Source organism: Anguilla rostrata, chromosome 15 (genome assembly GCF_018555375.3).
Source record: "Anguilla rostrata isolate EN2019 chromosome 15, ASM1855537v3, whole genome shotgun sequence".
Lineage (NCBI taxonomy): Eukaryota > Metazoa > Chordata > Actinopteri > Anguilliformes > Anguillidae > Anguilla > Anguilla rostrata.
Window position 1 is genome coordinate 1,646,089 of NC_057947.1, and position 22,272 is coordinate 1,668,360.

Genomic DNA, 22,272 nt, shown 5'->3' on the forward strand with positions numbered 1-22,272 from the left:
TTGGAAAATTTAGAATATTTAAGTTATTCCTCACCTTGCTGACATTTAATGGAGGTTCCAACCCAGATAGGATTTTGAGTAGACAGTGGTAAATTACATCAACTGTACAATCTCTTGTGATACAGTCTCAAAATTAAGTTACAGCCAGACATGGACCAGTCACAAAGGAGAGGAAAGAGGGAGTTGCCAGCCTGTGCTACTGATCCCAAAATCTAAATGCAGTATTCGCTGGGCAATGACAATTCACACACTATATTATATGCATATCTTCAGCTGTGTCTTTAATGGATAGCTCTTGTCCCCTAACAGTCACCCCTCCATTGGGGATCCCCCTAGAAGGCTGCAGGAATGACAGAATTGGCCAATATAAAGGAGTCACGTCTTTATCCAGGATAATCTGAGTGGGCTCCCTTTGTAATGTGCCTGTGCTTGTGGTGGTGCTGTCACTGGGTGGCGGCAGAGGACATTCTCCTCGCTCTCACATTCCCCGCTAATTGCTGATTCGGTCCAACTGGAGTCTACCCTTTATAGGGACCTCACTCCCTCTGCTCGGTGCTCTTGCATTTTACAAGCAGCCGGTAACGCTCTGGGTATTTTGAGCGCTAGGTGTGACTTACTCGATGGCTAACTGGTACGGGAGCTAAATACGTAGCAACCGGGGAACCTCAGAGTTGTCACTTTTCTTAGAAGGGTATTGTGGAGTGTTATCTCCAGCTAGTCTCAGTCTTGAGCTGCGAGATCTTACTTACCTATGTGTTTGTTGTTTTTGGTTCTCAGTCAAGAGACTTTCGTCCTGTTTTTGAGGATTGCCTTTTGTTTGGCCTTTTGCCAGGGTTTATCCCCCTATTTCCTTTGTACTACCTCGCTTAGTGGTCGACTGCTATTCGCAGTCAGCTTTTAGACTCCTCGTTGATTTATTGTCCGCTTCTGACGTTGCTCGCCAGCCCCAACCTTACACCCTTATGATTCACGTGGCCAAATTTATTTCTTATTACTGCGATTGTCTAATTCAGATATTCAATATTTATTCATTATGACGTTATATTTTTTTATTGTGTATTCTTGATATACACAATAACAATCCTTCACATAGTAATCTTGATATGTTTATGCATGATTGTGTGTCTGTGTGCGCGTAACAGGCAGGAAGAGTATGTGGTGCTGTCCACCCGCTTATGTAGGTGCACATTTCTGTATTAATAATGTGCCCTTAAAGTAGCAATGCGGTTTCTTCGTTGGTCTTCTCATGTTTTTAGCACTTTCAGCTGGATGAAAATAGCATTGCATCTGACCACACCTGATCTTAAGACCAACCTGCCCAGATGGGTACAAATTAATTTGCTGTTTAAACAGTGCCGGCGCTGGACAGGAAAATGACAACTGTGTCAGTCTAAAAGTAGCAAAGACACTTGTGTTTGCTTGCTGCCACTTTGCACAGAGTGTTAGATCGCCAAAGAGCACCCGATCACCAAGTGGTATAAATATTTTCCCTGGATTTAAAAATCGGAAATGTTTGGGAAGAATCTTTAGTGGAAACAGTAAGTGAAGCTCCTGGCTGTGCAAAAGAAGCGTTAGTGCTAATGCTAATGTGCTACATTTAACCCCTCAAGACACACCTCAACATCTAATCCTGCTCTGCAGTGCTGTCTGGCCCTTCCTGCCTCACAGAAAGTTCAGATTCCTTTAGCAGGTCCCACAAATGGCAGCAGAGGAGGACTCCAAACTTAGACTTTTAAACAAGAAGCATTCAGCTCACAAATAGCATTTACTCCATTATTCTATGGAAATGCATGATTTAGTACAAGTAGGATCTTGACAAAACCACCGATCAGGAGCAAAAGTCTTCAAATATGAGCGTTTAGCACTGCTGCATGTTTGGTGTCTGGAAGTATTTGTCTCTTTTCTGGCTGTCAGAAACAAGACACAAAACAAGGATCCTGTGCGTTTATTTATTTCAGCGACTGTAATACAGAAGACCCTGAACATTTTTTTTGGTTCTTCCATTTAAATAATTCACTTTAAGATTTGCTGTACTTTCAAGGTTCTGTGGATTACAAACTCTTTGCTCTGGTGACAATTCTTTTATGTTGTCAGAGCAATGATGAATAAGCTGTATGAACTCATATTGAGCTATTCAGCCAACAAAATATATTTAGTTTTATGAACTACATGTTATACTCCATTCGAATACAAAACCAAAATGACCAAGTTCATGTAACTAAGTATTTTACACTGGGCCAACCTAAAAAATAAAGGTGTTTATAGGAGGGAAAAAACCAAACAAAACAAAATTCCTTCCTTCCATCTGTCTGGTCAGGGTTGTGGGGGGGCTGGAGCCTGTTATCCTGTGTGTTGGGTGGGTCCGGCCGGGATTTCTGTAACATTTATTTAATTATTATTATTTGATAATAATATTATTAATTGTCAATTATGATGAATTGACATACTTACCAACCCACCTTTTAATGTGTTTACTTCACATTGATACAGCACATCTCTTCATGTGTTTATTTCAGTCTCTCCTGCGCACTCTGATGAATCTGAAGAAGGACAAAAAGTTGAAATTGTTTCAGAGCCATCTGAGTCAGGATTGCCCAGAATGCTTTCAGAGTCTGCCTGAAGATCCTTCTGCACTGGTTAAGTTCATGAAGATGAAGGAATTGTTCAAGAGTCATCAAATTGCTGATTACCCAGAATGCACTGAGAGAGAGCAGGAGGATCCTGAGGCCCTGTACATAGTTGAGAAGATGCTGGAGACCTGTGGCAGTGAGAGGTCTCTGAAGATCACACTCCACATCCTGAAGAACATGAAGCAGAAGGATCTCGCCGACTCACTGGAGAGAGATGAGCAGCACAGTAAGAGCTTTCTCTCATTACTAATGTGTGTCCATTCAAATGCTGAAATTAGTCATTGCATCCACACTTTCATAATAGTGTTTTACATTGACAACATTACATATAGAAAGTGTCACAACCAATGCGCACACAAAGGCATTTAAATTAAACTATAGCATGAAGCAGTGATTATGGGGGTAAGCAAATGTACATGAGATTAAATGTCCCTGAGGGGGGTTCAAAGCAGGAACCTTGTGCTCAAAAGCCAGTGACTAAACCACTGTCCCATCAGACAGACTGCCTTGAGTTTGTATCCAGGGCTAAAGAGCACTCAGGATAGAAATATTAGATTTTTAAATTACCATGTGACCTTTGAAGACATTTTTTTACCACAAGGACATGTCCAAAATGTAAACCTGAGAAAGTAAATGTAGAAGGACAGTTGAACCCATTTTTAGTGTTTTAATGTTTTTTCCTTCAGCTTTATCATACAAATTCAAAAGTATGTAGTTTCTTAATCATTTTCTTGCTGATACGTTTTATTTATGATGGATTATAGTTGAGAGTTATGTAATACTGTGTGAGAGGTGTGTAGCACACTGTGAGAGGTGTGTAATGCTGTGTGAGGTGTGTAACACACTGTTAGAGGTATTTAACACTGATATGTGTGAAATACTGTGAAAATTGAATCCATTCATGTTTTTTTACCTTTTCTTCTTAAAATCTGTTATTGAATGGGAAATGTTTATTTCAAAGATAATTATTTCTCATATTTCCTCCCTTCAGATGAATCCATAAAAAGAGCCCAGCAGGCACTGAAAATGAATCTGAAGAAGAAGTTTGAATGCATATTTGAATGTTCAGCAAAGCAGGGCAACCCAACCCTGTTCAATGAGATCTATACAGAGCTCTACATCACAGAGGGGGGAAGTGGGGGGGGCAATAATGAACACGAGGTCAGACAGATTGAGACAGCATCCAAGAGACAAACCACACAGGAGACTGCAATCCTCTGCAATGACATATTTAAGCCTTTACCTGGACAAAAGAAACCCATCAGAACTGTGCTTACAAAAGGCATCGCTGGCATTGGGAAAACTGTGTCTGTGCAGAAGTTCATTCTGGACTGGGCAGAAGGAAAAGCCAATCAGAACGTTGATTTCATCTTCACTCTACCTTTCCGAGATCTGAATTTGAAGAAGCAAAGAGCATTCAGTCTGATGCAACTTCTGCAGCACTACTTTCCACAACTGAAACAGATCAAAAGTGTTGAAGGTGATGAAGTCAAAGTTGTGTTTATCTTTGATGGACTGGATGAATGTCGACTTCCTCTAGATTTCCAAAGCAATGACATCTGCTGTGATATAACAGAGTCATCATCAGTGGATGTGCTGCTGACCAACCTCATTAAGGGGAATCTGCTTCCCTCTGCTCTCCTCTGGATCACATCCCGACCAGCAGCAGCCAATCAGATCCCTCCTGAGTGTGTCCACCAGGTGACAGAGGTTCGAGGGTTCAATGACCCACAGAAGGAGGAGTACTTCAGGAAGAGAATCAGAGATCAGAACCAGGCCAGCAGAATTGTTTCACACATAAAGTCTTCCAGGAGTCTCTACATCATGTGTCACATACCAGTCTTCTGCTGGGTTTCTGCTACTGTTCTGGAGACAATGTTGGGTAAAGTAGGGAATAGAGATCTTCCCAAAACACTGACTGAAATGTACACACACTTCCTGCTCATTCAGACTAATGTGAAGAATCAGAAGTATCGTGGCACTGATGAGACAGACCCAAAGATGTCAGCATCAGATACAGAAATCATCCTGAAACTGGGGCAGCTGGCTTTCCTACAGATGGATAAGGGCAATCTGATATTCTATGAAGAGGACCTGAGAGAGAGTGGCATTGATGTCAGTGAAGCTTCAGTGTACTCTGGGGTATGCACAGAGATCTTTAAAGAGGAGTGTGGGTTGTATCAGGAGAAGGTCTACTGCTGTGTGCATCTGAGCATTCAGGAGTATCTGGCTGCCTTGTTTGTATTTCAATCATGTGTAAATGAGAAAAGAAATGTACTCACAGCAGAAGAATCAAAACCTCACAGTGACAGAGTGCAGTTCTCTGAGTTACACAGGAGTGCAGTGGATCAGGCCTTAGAGAGTAAGAATGGACACCTGGACCTTTTCCTCCGATTCCTTCTTGGCCTCTCTCTGGACTCCGTTGAGACTTTCTTAAGACACAAAACAAATCCCATTGTTACATTCTTTAAAAGACTACTGACACAGACAGAAAGCAGATCAGAGAGCATTGAGAAAACAGTCCAGTACATTAAGGAGAGGATCAGAAAGGAGTCTTCAGCAGAGAGGACCATCAATCTGTTCCACTGTCTCAATGAACTGAATGACAACTACCTAGTGCAGGAAATCCAGAATTCCCTGAGATCAGGAAAACTTTCTGATATAAAGCTGGAACCAGACCAGTGTTCAGCTCTGGCCTTTGTGTTACTGATGTCAGAGAAGGTCCTGGATGAGTTTGACTTGAAGACCTACAACACATCAGCAGCAGGTCATCAGAGACTGCTACCAGCAATCAGGAACTGCAGGAAGGCCGTGTGAGTATTATGTCATTAATAATGTAGATGATTGACCACATACTTTCCCACTTTCTAATTCTAGTCAGAATAAAGTGCAATAAAATTGATGGGCAACAGAAAAATTGGTTAAAAAAAGATTTCTGAATCAAGATGTTTTAACTCGTGCCCTCATTTAATGTCTTATATCCAGAACATAAGCAGAATCAAATGCAAAACCTCAGCACTTACCATATATTTTATCTTATTTACTATTACGATTTACTGATTTAATATATTTACTAATTATTTGCAAAGATAGCAATTGTGAAATAAATAAGGAGTTCATTGATAGGCAGAGTAATCTGATGGATCAACCTTTGTCAGAAGATACAATTCAAGCATATTAAAATGAAGAGATGCTATATTAAGTTACAGTATTAAGAAAAGGAGCCCTATTTTGGTGACAGCATAGGCACAAACACACTTGGAATTGCTAGTGTCATATTTTTCAATTTCACCATGGTTGTTAGTTTTATGGTCTGCGGTTAATCTGCTTGTGTCAACATGGGTTTGTTGGTGCAATCAGGGATGTGTCAATATAACTTGCACTATGTGAGTTTGGTGTTGAATAATGTGTTTGCAGTCAAACCAACCTATACCAGGTTTTCATGCTATTTTGGAATTATAACTGTGCCACACATGTGAATCCATACACACATAACACAGATACAAGAAATATTTTGTTTATTTCAGTTTAACAATTTGAAAGGAAAGCTGTATTCAGTTATGCAGTCCAATGCTGGCTATTTAGGCAGTGGAATTAATTGTGTAAGCTACTTGAATGAGATAGGTGGGAGACCAGCTTTACACCCCTCAGATAGTGTTTACAATGAGCCCAGAATGCACTGGAAACTTGCTTTTAATCATGTGTTTGGCTGGGCTAGGTCAATGATTGAGTGGACCTTTGGAATGTTGAAAATGCATTTTAGAAATTTGGATGGATTGGGTGGTACATTACTGTACAGTCCTCAGAAAGTCAGTGCATTCTTTGTTGCCAGACTGGGAATATTCTCCCTGTGGAACTGTTCATGGGAACAGAACCGTTTATTATACCTCTTAGCACTTGCATATGAACAGAAAATACACTGTTTTTGTTTAAATATGAACAAAACATTTAATCAAAACTATTCAGTTTTATCTTCTTTGTTTTGTAGAAGTCCTCATAATGGTTGTAATAGTTCATAGTGTTGGGCAGAGAAAATTCTCCCCTTATAATAACCAGACATGGCAAGGTATATCCATGTAAGAAATAGGATTTATTTCTGCAGAAAGAGTCCAGTACCTACACACAACAAAATGGATAAGCACGAACTGAAGAAAGCAGGGGCAGTTGGTACTTGGTTAATACATAAGCATATAGTAAGATTTAAAAATAAATAATTAAATAAATGATTGGCTGTGTCTAGTCATATAGCATGAATACTGAATAAGCACATGGTGACCTCTTAGTCCTCAGCATTACATAAACTAGCTTTTTATCAGAAATAATAGTTTGGTCTTTATCTATCAGTTGCTTTCAGAGTCCTGGGCAGCATGGCATCATAGTCGGTTTCTCCCTGGCAGGATGGCAGGGGCGAGGATAAGGAGGAAAGCCCAGGGTTCGTACGGTCATGAAAAACCTGGAAAAGTCATTGAAATTTAAAATGCAATTTCCAGGCCCTGGAAAAGTTATGGAAAATAATATTTTTTGAAAAGTTTTGGAAAAGTAATGTAAATATAGCTAAAGTTGCATCAAATAGAATTACTAATTAACCCAATCATAAAAATAGTATGTATAGTAATAAAACGTAAATTGGAACATAACCTTCGCGGTATTTTGGTGGTGTGAGAAGTTAATTTGGTCTGGCTCAGTCTGTTTACAGGCACGCTTCTGCTAATGTAGCAGTTAGTAAACGTAGGCCCTACTGTGCCGACAATATGCCAGGGAAGTGCAGCTTCAATAATATCAGGGCTCGAAATTGAGCTTGTAAGTCAAATTGCCTCCAGGGGGCGTCTGGTTCGTGACGTCACAGCCCAATGTTAAAATCCTATTGACTTTTAAAAAATCATTGATTGTAAAATATCTATAGCGATTAAAAATAAAAGATTTCTCACGTTTTTTTGGGACCGTTCATTCTTCATTCACCGTTTTTCATTCTATACCGTAGCATGTGCTTGGTTATATTTATTTCAATCTCTGGAGGGGAAAAAACGGATTTATGTCGATTTACGATGTGCTGGTGGTCCTGAACTACACTAAATCAATCAGTCGCACGGATACACGTCACAACCACGTGTGCTTGTAAGTCTACCCGCCAAGTGCGGTGCCTTGGCTGCCCCTAACTGCTGGTCTAGGATCAGATTTCCCTTCCCAGGTCCTAACTTTAACCATTAGTAGGAGAAGAAAATAACTGACTCTGGACCAGCAGATAGGGCCAACTGCACTCAACACCGGTGGCTAGCTAGCTATACCCACGAAAAATGCGGTGCCACTGGTTAGCTTAATGCATTTTTTCAATGGTCAAGACAATAATGTTAAGAAGGGAGAAAATCATTCCAAATCTAACCATGTAGAGCAGGCCATATGCAGCCAGAGTAGATTAGCAGGTCTGTTAGCGCCAGCATGAAAGATCGTTTATAAAGTTTCGGTTAGCTAACGTTAACGTTAGGAATGGCTGGATCAGCAGGTAGCTAGCTAGCTGTCAAAGTCAGGTTTATTTGTCATTACAAACCATATGCTGTACAGTACACGATGTAACTAAAAATATTGCTTATTGAAAATTGTCCCATTCATTTTCCCATTGACAAATTTGCGGGAAAACGAGGAGAGTGGCTTGGTGACGTTTACACTTACAAGCTCTATTAACTTTTTTACTTGGTAGCACTGGTGCTCCCAACTTCAAAAAGTTAGGAGCACCCACCAAAATGTAAGGAGCACCAACAATATATGCAATAGGCTAGATTTTTTATTGATAAATGACAATATAACAGTACGGTTTACAAGTAACAGTTAAACTGTCACGCCTAAAATGTGTCGACTCTTCAAGCAATTGCGTGTTATGCATTCAAACGACAAAGCGCTTCTCGTCACATTAATACCGCTAATTAAATCAACCGCCAGTAAACTGCATCAGAGAAATTAGCTGTTTCAACCGGGTCGCTACACAAAACGTCCGCTTCAACTTTTCAGCTTTCGATAACGCTAATAAATTAAACATAAACTTTAGTTAACGCGTTAGCTCTCTGTGTCCCGTGACAGTGGAGTGCAGCGAAAGGGAGTGATTGAAGGCTAATATTAACCTATTTAAAATCAGCATTTAAGGTAAAAATGACAAGCTCACGATTGGTTAGAAGGGTCACCGTTAGCTCACAAGGGACATACTGAGTGCACTAACTAGCGAATGTAGCCTACGACTTCACGCAGCTTTTCAAATGTATCAACGATTCGCTTGTAAAAAAAAATGTGTTCCATGTACTTCTATTTGTATGTATCCAACGCAAATATATCGTGCTCTTTTGAACTTCTCACATACATATCTTTTATTTTACTTCTAGTTCAACTTCAGTGACTGATTCAGCCGGCAGAAAATAGAATGTGGAACGTAAAATGCAAACAACCCGAAGAAACGTAATGTAAAATGAATGTATCGAAACAGATCGAATCTTCTAATATCACTGTGGAAAATATTGAAAAGCCTTGTTTGTATAGCCACTTACTGCCGACTTCCAATTTGGTCCCGCCACCGAAAGTCCACCACAGTGATTCAGTCTGATTAACTGGCTGCACAAAAACCTGCCTGTTGTGCACACTGTTGGCCCGTCAGACATGTGTAGCGCTAGGAGGTCCCCTGCTGGAGAATCTTAGAACGACAATTAAGATGATGTTTGTTAAGCTTATCAACGCAAGTCGTTATGCTGTCTGAGTCATCAATATTAAATATGTTTCAAAACACTTCCTATGACAAATGCTGTTCGATTCGTAGGAAATGATAAATGATGTGACGGTGACAGGTGTAGTAGCGCGAGATGAACAGAGGAGCGCTCTTCACCTCTTCTTTGGATAGCGTCATAGTTTCCTGCTATTGTCGAATCCCAGAGGAATTCAATTCCATGGAGAGCCATACAGGTAATCATTCAACCTTTTTTAATTTGTATTTTTCTTAGTCTTACTTAGACCTTATTTTGAACACAACTTGAACAGAAAGCATTTCTGATACGATGGCCACTTTAACTGAATTTATAGTTTCGTCTTGATTAGTGCCGTTTCTACCCCAGGGATAATAACACTGATATGAAAGTGTAAGTTTCAATCCTGGGTCACTGAAGGATCACAGTCTGTTAAAGTAATCAATACATCCTCCGTGTATTCCTTGACTCCTTGTGTGTTGAAAATATATATAGTGGCTAACTTCATTTTCTTTGTTTATTTTCGCGTGGGGATCCTTGCCCTGACTTGCCCTGAGTTCACAGATCAATTCAGCTTTGTTTCCTCGCCCTGAGTTCAAGTGATTGCTGGATCCCTGTCCCTCACTCCATAGTCATGGACCGCTGCAGATTCACTCCTCCCCAAGCCAAGCCTCAACATAGCCTGGATCTCCAGATGTGTCACCTGGACCCTCAAAACTGCACTTCACTGAACTAGACAATTTGGACTTCAATTAATCCTGTTTTTTCTTTTTAAATCTGTGAGATGGTTTCCAAGTGTCTTCAGATGTAGTGAAGAGTTTGCGGGTGAGAACAGAACACCAGGTTCATGAGTTCAGAGAGCCATAGGCTTCCAGGCTTTGATCAGCATCTGTGGGGACGATCACACAGCGCCAGTGAAGCAGTACCAGAGGGAGATCCCCAGCCTCTGGGCAGTGACCCTTTCATCTGGCCACTCTGGCCAGCGGCTGCTGTCCATGGTCCTGCACACACTGGGAATCAGGTGAGTGGGAGAGAGAGAGAGAGAGAGAGAGAGAGAGAGAAGGAGACAGAAAGAGTGAGAACGAGAGATCACAGTAGGGAAAGACAGCAGTGAATAGAGCACGTGTCCCAGCCCTCTATAGACCCACTGCTGTTCACACATGAGAGCTCCACTAACTGTGTGTGACAGGATTTGTATAGAGGAAGGGGCTTTGCATACCTGTCCTGCCTCACTGCTCCACACACTTTAAGACCCCCAGTACTGATCAGTGACTGTCCAGTCCTTTCACAGACACTGACACAGGCAGCATTATGATGATGTCAAACATTCTACTGCTGGTGATGCTGGGACTCCTTGTACAAGGTGAGAAAAATGCACCGGTAGGGCAACAAAATGCATCCATTTTACTTTGAGATTTTTGTTGTAGTTCACATTTCAGTTTGTGTCCTTTTCTTTTTCACATAAGTGGCAGTCATAGCCTAGTCAAATGTACCAGAATTGAGCACATTGTTTGAAAATATTAATATGCATTGACATCCATTTCCATGTTTTGTGTTTCAGAATCAAAGGCAGATAAAGTTCTGACTCAGGATCCAGCAGCTCGGTCTGTTCAGCAGGGAGACACTGTCTCTCTCAGCTGTACAGCCAGTGAGAGCGTTTACAACAATCTCCACTGGTACCTGCAGAAACCTGGTCAGGCTCCTAAACTTCTGATATCTTATGCCACAAGTCGCCAGTCTGGGATCCCTGATCGTTTCAGTGGGAGTGGATCTGGGACTCAGTACACACTGAAAATCACTGGAGTCCAGGCTGAAGATGCAGGAGATTATTACTGTCAGCAGGGCTACATCATCGAGGGCGGGGCTACACAGTGTATGAGAGCCGTGACAAAAACCTCCCAGTCAGACTGCAAGAGACTGCACTTGCTAGCTGGACCATACTGCCAGTGCTGTAAGGGGAGCAACTGTAACGGTACACTGACTGTTGAGATTATAATACAATTCTAGCCAATCAAAGTCTAAACGATGCATATTTAATAAATTCAATGTTCCAAACTTATAGTAATATTTACGGAAGGAATTCCCATGACGTGACTCATATCCGTCACTGGCCAATGACGAGTTGTTCGAAGCATGCTCTCAAATAATATCACTTTCTAATAATTGATAGTATGATTTACAAGGATGGAACAACCCGAGCAGTGAACAGCAGGCAGTCACAGCAGTGGAGTCCTCATGTCCAGAGCTCTCCCAGCACCTTACAGCAGGGCTCTGCTACAGCCTACCAATCAGGAGGTCCACTGCTGCTTCTGATCGCATCCTCCAACCCGTAAGGAAAGGACCAAGCTGACGTCTGACGCTGCGCTGACCAATCCGGTGAGCCGCTGTGCAAGGATCAGTGATCATTACTGTGAGGTCCCAGGAGGAGGGAGGGACCCTTCAGCTCAGTCGTCCTTTCCTCTGAGGAAAGCGATTCCTCTGGGTGACTGTGTGCTGCAGTCTGCCTGTGCCAGCTGCGAGTTGCAGTCTCCCAGATTCTGGCTGCGCTGTCAAGCTGGCTGAGCTAAATGAGAATTACCATGTCTGGCTACACAAGGAGAGCATGATATTTCTGAAGCTCTCCATGACTGATGGAAGAAATGGTCTTAGACAAAATAGGATAACATTCTATCTTAAATTTAACGTTTCAGATATGCTATATTTATCAGTTTTCTACCTAAAGCATCTTCTTGCCATTCCTAAATAACTACAATCAAACATCAACGAATTAACATATTGACAGCTCTGAGTGAAATCAGAAATTAATATACGTATTTCACTTTCTAAATTATATCGTGACTAATATTCCTGACTGACGATCCCGATTCAACCATAAACTACAACAACTCAAGTAATTATCACCATATTCCAATTAAGCATATCGCCTGTCACCATAATGTATTAATCAAAGATACATATTCAGCCGCTCTACAGTAGTCTATCAGAAATACAATGCAAACAGTAATTGACATTTAGTTAACAGGGTAAAAACAGCACGTGTCCCAGCCCTCTATAGACCCACTGCTGTTCACACATCAGAGCTCCTCTAACTGTGTGTGACAGGATTTGTATAGAGGAAGGGGCTTTGCATACCTGTCCTGCCTCACTGCTCCAAACACTTTAAGACCCCCAGTGCTGATCAGTGACTGTCCAGTCCTTTCACAGACACTGACACAGGCAGCGTTATGATGATGTCACACTTTCTACTGCTGGTGATGCTTGGACTCCTTGTACAGGGTGAGAAAAATGATCCATTTTAACTTTGGGGATTTTGTTTAGTTCACATTTCATTTGTCTTACTTAAAAAAAACTTTTTTAACAAGGTACAGTCATAGCTAGTCAAATTACCAGAATTAGCACATTGTTAAAATATTATCTGCATTGATCATCCATTTCACATGTTTTGTTGTTTCAGAATCAAAGGCAGATAAAGTTCTGACTCAGGATCCAGCAGCTCGGTCTGTTCAGCTGGGAGACACTGTCTCTATCAGCTGTACAGTCAGTGAGAGTGTGCGCAGACACCTAATCTGGTACCTGCTGAAACCTGGTCAGGCTCCTAAACTTCTGATTTATAAGGCCACAACTCGCCAGACTGGGACTCCTGATCGTTTCAGTGGGAGTGGGTCTGAGACTCAGTTCACACTGAAAATCACAGGAGTCCAGGCTGAGGATGCAGGAGATTATTACTGTCAGCAGGCAACTAGCTATCCCTTCACACAGTGATACAGAGCCGTACAAAAACCTCCCTCAGTCAGACTGCACAGAGGCTGCACTGCTGCAGCTGGGACCTACTGCAGGTGCTGAGGCACTGATCTGGAACACCGAGCTATGGTTGATTATCTTAATAATGTTTATACTCTCAAATCAAAACAATTACCATATATTTTAATATATTTCAGAGTATCCAAACTTTTAATTAGGAATACAATGTTGAATAATTTCCAATTACTTTGCTTTATAATCTCACCCTGGCCAATAGACGTGTGTTGTTCCGAAGTAGTGTTCTGACATGAAATATCACATTTCTAAATGAATTGATAGTTAATGAGTTTAACACAGGATGGCACAGAGCCCAGCAGCAGTGAACTGCAGGCAGTCCAGCACAGTGGAGTCGCTCAGTCCAGAGCTCTCCCAGCACACCTTACACAGGCTGCTGCTACACACCCTGACCAATCAGAGAGCTCCACTGCTGCTTCTGATCCGATCCTCCAACCCCGTAATAAAGGAGCACAAGCTACAGTCTGACAGCACCGCTGACCAATCCGGTGAGCCGCTGTGCAGAAGGGATCATATCATTATCTGTGAGGTCACCACAGGAGGGAGGGAGGGACTCCTTCAGCTCAGTCGTCCCTTTCTCTCTGAGGAAAAGCGATTCCTCTGGGTGACTGTGTGCCTGCAGTCTGCCTGTGCCAGCTGCGCAGTGTGAGCTCCCAGATTCAGTGGCTGCGCTGCTCAGCTGGCTGAGAGCTAAATGAGAATTAGCGGCTGCTGGCTGCACACGGGGAAGAGCAGGATTTTCTGAGCTCTTCAGGACTGATGGAGGAATTACAGTTCAGCACCTATATGAGGGTAAATCTTTGTTTGAAAATGAAATATATTTATGTAAGGTTAAGTCAGTTTTCCCAATATTTAAACACAAGCATCTTCATCGCTAGTTGTCAAAATGCAACTGCATTAAATTCATAGAAGAAAGTTGGTCTTCTGAGTAAAATCAGGGAATATTCAAATTAATATTGGATTTCACTTTTCATAAATTTTAGATGGATATACTGTGACTGAATAATTCTTTGCGCCTGAGTGATGTCCCTCACTCTCCAAACTCCCATACAGAAACTACATTAATAGCACGCAATGTGTATTTATTCAACACATATTTTACACAATGATAAGCCAGATTCAGCCTTCCTGTCTTCACAAGTTATGCTTATATAATGAGAATTATCAAAGCCAAAAATAGTAATATTGACATTTAAACGTTTAACATGGTAAAAACAGCACGTGTCCCAGCCCTCTATAGACCCACTGCTGTTCACACATCAGAGCTCCTCTAACTGTGTGTGACAGGATTTGTATAGAGGAAGGGGCTTTGCATACCTGTCCTGCCTCACTGCTCCACACACTTTAAGACCCTCAGTGCTGATCAGTGACTGTCCAGTCCTTTCACAGATACTGACACAGGCAGCATTATGATGATGTCAAATATTTTACTGCTGGTGATGCTGGGACTCCTTGTACAGGGTAAGAACATTTGGCATTTTTTCAAGTCAAATTCACAAAAATAATTCAGAATAAATTGACAATATATATCTGCATTGAAATCCATTTCCATTTTCTTCTTTTTCAGGATCAATGGCAGATGTAGTTCTGACTCAGTCTCCAGCAGCTCGGTCTGTTCAGCTGGGAGACACTGTCTCTATAAGCTGTACAGCCAGTGAGAGTGTGCGCACCTATCTCAGCTGGTACCTGCAGAAACCTGGTCAGGCTCCTAAACTTCTGATTTATGGTGCCACAACTCGCCAGACTGGGATTCCTGATCGTTTCAGTGGGAGTGGATACGGTACTCAGTTCACACTGAAAATCACTGGAATCCAGGCTGAAGATGCAGGAGATTATTACTGTATGCAGGACGAGAGCTGGCCGCTCACACAGTGATAGAGAGCCGTACAAAAACCTCCCTCAGTCAGACTGCACAGAGACTGCACTGCTGCAGCTGGGACCTACTGCAGGTGCTGAGGGGGGAGGCACTGATCTGGATCACTGAGCTGTGGTGGATTATTATAAAAATGTTAATACTCTCAAATCAAAACAATTACGATTTATTTTAATATATTTCAGAGTATCCAAACTTTTAATTAGGAATACAATGTCGAAGAATTTCCAATCACTTTGATTTATAATCACTCCTTGGCCAATAGACATGTGTTGTTCTGAAGTGTTGCTTTGACATAAAATATCACATTTCTAAATGATTTAATAGTTAATGAGTTTAACACAGGATGGCACAGAGCCCAGCAGCAGTGAACTGCAGGCAGTCCAGCACAGTGGAGTCACTCAGTCCAGAGCTCTCCCAGCACACCTTACACAGGCTGCTGCTACACGCCCTGACCAATCAGAGAGCTCCACTGCTGCTTCTGATCCCATCCTCCAACCCCGTAATAAAGGAGCACAAGCTACAGTCTGACAGCTCTGCTGACCAATCCGGTGAGCCGCTGTGCAGAAGGGATCATATCATTATCTGTGAGGTCACCACAGGAGGGAGAAATTCGCATTTCTGGTAGCATTTTATATCATGCGATTTAAAAACTGAAAATGAGTGAAATTAGGAAACATTAAAAATAATATTGTATTTCAGTTTTCATTAATTCCAGATATATATACTTCAACTGAATAATTCCCAGTGCACTTGTTGTAAGTCGCTCTGGATAAGAGCGTCTGCTAAGAACCTATAATGTCTGCTAAGAACCTATAATGTAATGAGGGAGGGACTCCTTCAGCTCAGTCGTCCCTTTCTCTCTGAGGAAAAGCGATTCCTCTGGGTGACTGTGTGCCTGCAGTCTGCCTGTGCCAGCTGCGCAGTGTGAGCTCCCAGATTCAGTGGCTGCGCTGCTCATCTGGCTGAGAGCTAAATGAGAATTAGCAGCTGCTGGCTGCACACGGGGAAGAGCAGGATATTTTGGGCTCTCCAGGACTGATGGAGGAATTACAGTTCAGCACCTATATGTGGATAAATCTTTGTTTGAAACATGAAATACATTTTTGTAAGGTTAAGTTGGTGTTAACAATATTTACATACACGCATCTTCATTCCTAGTTGTCAAAATGCAACTGCATTAAATTCATAAAAGAAAGAAGGTCTTCTGAGTGAAATCAGGGAATATTAAAATTAATATTGTATTTCACTTTTCATAAATTTTAGATGGATATACTGTGACTGAATTATTCCCTGTGCCACACTCATGTCTTTGACTTTCCAAACTCCAATAAAGAAATTACAATCATGAGATGCAATGTGAATCTATTCAACACATATTTTACACAATGATAAGTCATATTCAGCCTGCCAGTCTTCACCACTTATGCTTATAAAATCATACATAACAAAGCCAAAAATAGTCATATTGACATTTGAATGCATGACTGGGTAAAAACATCAGTGAATAGAGCACGTGTCCCAGCCCTCCATAGACCCACTGCTGTTCACACATCAGAGCTCCACTAACTGTGTGTGACAGGATTTGTATAGAGGAAGGGGCTTTGCATACTTGTCCAGCCTCACTGCTCCACACACTTTAAGACCCCCAGCACTGATCAGTGACTGTCCAGTCCTTTCACAGACACTGACACAGGCAGCATTATGATGATGTCAGTCTTTCTACTGCTGGTGATACTGGGTCTCCTTGTACAGGGTAAGAAAGATGGATCCATTTTAACATGGAATTTAGGTTATAGTTCACATTTCATTCGCTTTCATTTCGAAACATAAATGTTTTTATAATAGTTGCCATTATTGTCTTCTCGAAATTACCAGAATATTGCTCGTTAATTACCAATATTCATCTGAATTCATTAATGTGAATTGACATCTATTTTCATTTTCTTCTTTTTCAGGATCAATGGCAGATAAAGTTCTGACTCAGGATCCAGCAGCTCAGTCTTTTCAGCAGGGAGACACTGTCTCTATCAGCTGTACAGCCAGTGAGAGTGTTAGCAGCAGCTATCTCCACTGGTACCTGCAGAAACCTGGTCAGGCTCCTAAACTTCTGATTTATAGTGCCACAACTCGACAGTCTGGGATTCCTGATCGTTTCACTGGGAGTGGATCTGGGACTCAGTTCACTCTGAAAATCACTGGAGTCCAGGCTGAAGATGCAGGAGATTATTACTGTCAGCAGAGCAGCAGCTATCCACTCACACAGTGTTAGAGAGCCGTACAAAAACCTCCCTCAGTCAGACTGCACAGAGACTGCACTGCTGCAGCTGGGACCTACTGCAGGTGCTGAGGGGGGAGGCACTGGTCTGGGACAGCAGTACTGTCAACTGGGCTGTAGGGGGCGACAACGAGCCATAGCTCTGAATGCACACCTCTCTGTGCTGAAGAGGAGCTGCTCTGTGTCGCACACACTGAACCCATAGCAGAGCTGCTGCTGAACCACACACACTTCTGTACCACAACATCACAGGCATCACACAGTACATCAGCTCACAAGCTGCAATCATCTCCATATTGCTCTGGAGTTCAGACTAATGCAGAGGATGTGTACATTCTCCTAGAGGTGGAATGATTGGGGTTTAAAATGAATTGCTTCCAGAAAAGTTATTATGACTATGTATTCAATACATGCATGATAATTTATTATTAATGGTGCGTCTATTTTGGTGGAATCCTGGTTTCATCGCAGCTGTGCTGGGCTGAATCGCAGTATCAGATTTTACTGTTATCTGAGGTATCATTTCTTTCATTTACATAATTATCATTTTAGTAATAATCTGTGAAAAATTGTCATGGTGTAATAGAATCGCACAATCAATACGAAGCATTTTTCCTACGGCGTTATCCAAGCTTTATTGTATCAAATATCATTATTATTCATCACCTTTTGAGAATTTTACTTCAGACAAAACAGCATGCACATAATTCCATAACAAAGTCACATGATATAAGCTTAGAGATTTGTTTTAAGTTGACATATATCGAGCAGTTGCACAAGCATCCATCATATTTCAGGCATGGACTCAGTACTGGATTAGTATTACCAGAACACGTTTGATTTCAGTGAGAAAAAGTAGCATTGTGTGCATGAAATTTATAAACAGCGGGTATGTAAAGCCAGCAAACATATTTGATTCACACAGGATTAAAATCATGAATGCCAGGAAAGCAGTCATGATGGAGTACCTCTCCTTGTTGAGCGGGAGATGAGAGTGATCTGCCTGTGTGACTATAGGACACGTAAGGGGCCTTTCACACACCATACAGACAGTGATTACTGCATCACTCCCTTTATAACCCACTGAGTTACTGCTGTAATTTAGTAAAATAAATATAATGATTTAGCTCAAAGATGAATGATGAACATGAAATTCGCATTTCTGGTAGCATTTTATATCATGCGATTTAAAAACTGAAAATGAGTGAAATTAGGAAACATTAAAAATAATATTGTATTTCAGTTTTCATTAATTCCAGATATATATACTTCAACTGAATAATTCCCAGTGCCTGACTGATGTCCTTGACTTTCTGAACTCCCATAAAGTATCTGCAATAATAACGTGCAATGTGAATTTATTCAACAAATATTTTACTTGATAAGTCATATTCAGCCTGCCTGTCATCACCAGTTGTATGCTTATAAAATCATACATTACAAAGCCGAAAATAGTAATATTGACGTTTGAGTGTATAACAGGGTAAAAACAGCAACTGTCCCAGCCCTCTATAGACCCACTGCTGTTCACACATCAGAGCTCCTCTAACTGTGTGTGACAGGATTTGTATAGAGGAAGGGGCTTTGCATACCTGTCCTACCTCACTGCTCCACGCACTTTAAGACCCGCAGTGCTATTCAGTGTCTGTCCAGTCCTTTCACAGACACTGACACAGGCAGCATTATGATGATGTCACACTTTCTACTGCTGGTGATGTTGGGTCTCTTTGTACAGGGTAAGAAAGATTTTAATTTGGAATTTTGATAATAGTTCACATTTTCTTTTCTTACTTTTCTAAACATGAATGTTTATACAAGACTTACCATTGTCCTGTCAAAATTGCCATAATATTGCTTTTTGCTTACCAAGATTTATCTTCAAAGATTAATGTGAATTGACATCCATTTTCATTTTTTTCAATTTCAGGATCAATGGCAGATATAATCCTGACTCAGTCTCCAGCAGCTCGATCTGTTCAGCTGGGAGAGACTGTCTCTATCAGCTGTACAGCCAGTGAGGATGTGAGCATCTTCCTAAACTGGTACCTGCAGAAACCTGGTCAGGCTCCTAAACTTCTGATATATGGTGCCACACTTCGTCAGACTGGGATTCCTGATCGTTTCAGTGGGAGTGGATCTGAGACTCAGTTCACACTGAAAATCACTGGAGTCCAGGCTGAAGATGCAGGAGATTACTACTGTCAGCAGGGCTTGAGCGAACCGTTCACACAGTGATAGAGAGCCGTACAAAAACCTCCCTCAGTCAGACTGCACAGAGACTGCACTGCTGCAGCTGGGACCTACTGCAGGTGCTGAGGGGGGAGGCACTGGTCTGAGACAGCAGTACTGCAAACTGGGCTTTAGGGGGCGACAACGAGCCATAGCTCTGAATGCACACCTCTCTGTGCTGAAGAGGAGCTGCTCTGTGTCACAGACACTGAACCCATAGCAGAGCTGCTGCTGAACCACACACACTTCTGTACCACAACATCACAGGCATCACACAGTACATCAGCTCACAAGCTGCAATCATCTCCATATTGCTCTGGAGTTCAGACTAATGCAGAGGATGTGAACATTCTCCTAGAGGTAGAATGATTGGGGTTTAAAATGAATTGCTTCCAGAAAAGTTATTATGACTATGTATTCAATACATACATGATAATGTATTATTAATGGTGCGTCTATTCTGGAGGAATCCTGGTTTCATCGCAGCTGTGCTGGGCTGAATCGCAGTATCAGATTTTACTGTTATCTGAGGTATCATTTCTTTCATTTACATAATTATCATTTTAGTAATAATCTGTGAAAAATTGTCATGGTGTAATAGAATCGCACAAACAAGTGAATACGAAGCATTTTTCCTACGGTGTTATCCAAGCTTTAATGTATCAAATATTATTATTATTCATCACCGTTTGAGAATTTTACTTCAGACAAAACAGCATGCACATAATTCCATAACAAATTCTCTGATATAAGATTAGAGATTTTTTTAAGTTGACATATATCGAGCAGTTGCACAAGCATCCATCATATTTCAGGCATGGATTCAGTACTGGATTAGTATTACCAGAACACGTTTGATTTCAGTGAGAAAAAGTAGCATTGTGTGCATGAAATTTATAAACAGCGGGTATGTAAAACCAACAGATATATCTGATTCACACAGGATTCAAATCATGAATGCCAGTAAAGCAGTCATGATGGAGTACCTCTCCTTCTTGAGCGGGAGATGAGAGTGATCTGCCTGTGTGACTACAGGACACATTAGGGGCCTTTCACACACCATACAGACTGTGATTACTGCATCACTCCCTTTATAACCCACTGAGTTACTGCAGAAATTTAGTAAGATAAATATAATGATTTAGCTCAAAGATGAATGATGAACAAGAAATTCGCATTGCTAGTAGCATTTTATATCATGCGATTTAAAAACTGAAAATGAGTGAAATCAGGAAACATTAAAAATAATATTGTATTTCAGTTTTCATTAATTCCAGATATATATACTTCAACTGAATAATTCCCAGTGCCTGACTGATGTCCTTGACTTTCTGAACTCCCATAAAGTATCTGCAATAATAACACGCAATGTGAATTTATTCAACTCATATTTTACACAATGATAATCCATATTCAACCTGCCTGTCTTCACCATTTATGCTTATAAAATCAGAAATTACAATGCCAAAAATAGTAATATTGACATTTAAGCGTTTAACAGGGTAAAAATAGCACATGTCCCAGCCCTCTATAGACCCACTGCTGTTCACACATCAGAGCTCCTCTAACTGTGTGTGACAGGATTTGTATAGAGGAAGGGGCTTTGCATACCTGCCCTGCCTCACTGCTTCACACACTTTAAGACCCCCAGCACTGATCAGTGACTGTCCAGTCCTTTCACAGACACTGAAACAGGTAGCATCATGATGATGTCAGTCTTTCTACTGCTGGTGATGCTGGGACTCCTTGTACAGGGTAAGAAAGACGGTTCCATTTTAACATGGAATTTTGGTTGTAGTTTACATTTTCTTTTCTTAATTTAAAAAATATATATATATTTTTAACAAGAGTTACCAGTGTTGTCAAAATTGCCAGAATAATGAATATTACTTACAAAGATTTATCTGCATAGATTAACGTGAATTGACATCCATTTTCATTTTTTTCAATTTCAGGATCAATGGCAGATATAATCCTGACTCAGTCTCCAGCAGCTCGATCTGTTCAGCTGGGAGAGACTGTCTCTATCAGCTGTACAGCCAGTGAGGATGTGAGCATCTTCCTAAACTGGTACCTGCAGAAACCTGGTCAGGCTCCTAAACTTCTGATATATGGTGCCACACTTCGTCAGACTGGGATTCCTGATCGTTTCAGTGGGAGTGGATCTGAGACTCAGTTCACACTGAAAATCACTGGAGTCCAGGCTGAAGATGCAGGAGATTATTACTGTCAGAGTTATCACAGTGGTAGCAGCGTGTTCACACAGTGTTAGAGAGCCGTACAAAAACCTCCCTCAGTCAGACTGCACAGAGACTGCACTGCTGCAGCTGGGACTACTGCAGGTGATGAGGGGGGAGGCACTGGTCTGGGACAGCAGTACTGCCAACTGGTCTGTAGGGGGCGAAAACGAGCCACAGCCCTGAATGCACACCTCTCTGTGCTGAAGAGGAGCTGCTCTGTGTCACACACACTGAACCCATAGCGGAGCTGCTGCTGAACCACACACACTTCTGTACCACAACATCACAGGCATCACACAGTACATCAGCTCACAAGCAGCAATCATCTCCACATTGCTCTGGAGTTCAGACTAATGCAGAGGATGTGTACATTCTCCCAGAGGTGGAATGAGTGGGGTTTCCAATTAATTGTTTCCAGAAAGGTATTATGAGTTTGTATTCAGAACACACACAATAATTTATGTTATTAAAGGTGTTTCTGTTCACA

General features: G+C 41.4%; 1 protein-coding gene and 1 long non-coding RNA gene across 17 annotated transcripts in view; one reads left to right on the plus strand and one right to left on the minus strand.

Moving 5' to 3' along the window:
• LOC135240548 (uncharacterized) overlaps positions 1-22,272 on the minus strand; it is a 225,593-nt gene that overhangs the window by 121,637 nt on the left and 81,684 nt on the right. The gene's annotated exons all lie outside the window — the stretch shown is intronic.
• The window catches only part of LOC135240533 (NACHT, LRR and PYD domains-containing protein 3-like), a 241,755-nt gene that overhangs the window by 113,427 nt on the left and 106,056 nt on the right, over positions 1-22,272 (plus strand). For 13 of the 16 annotated variants that reach the window (XM_064310114.1, XM_064310115.1, XM_064310113.1 and 10 more), the window contains exons 13-14: positions 2,517-2,856; positions 3,622-4,124. In XM_064310114.1, coding sequence (XP_064166184.1) covers positions 2,517-2,856; positions 3,622-4,124 — 843 coding nt within the window. Of the gene's footprint in view, positions 1-2,516; positions 2,857-3,621; positions 5,448-22,272 lie in introns of those variants that run through there. The other 3 variants (XM_064310105.1, XM_064310118.1, XM_064310119.1) reach the window with 3 other exon arrangements.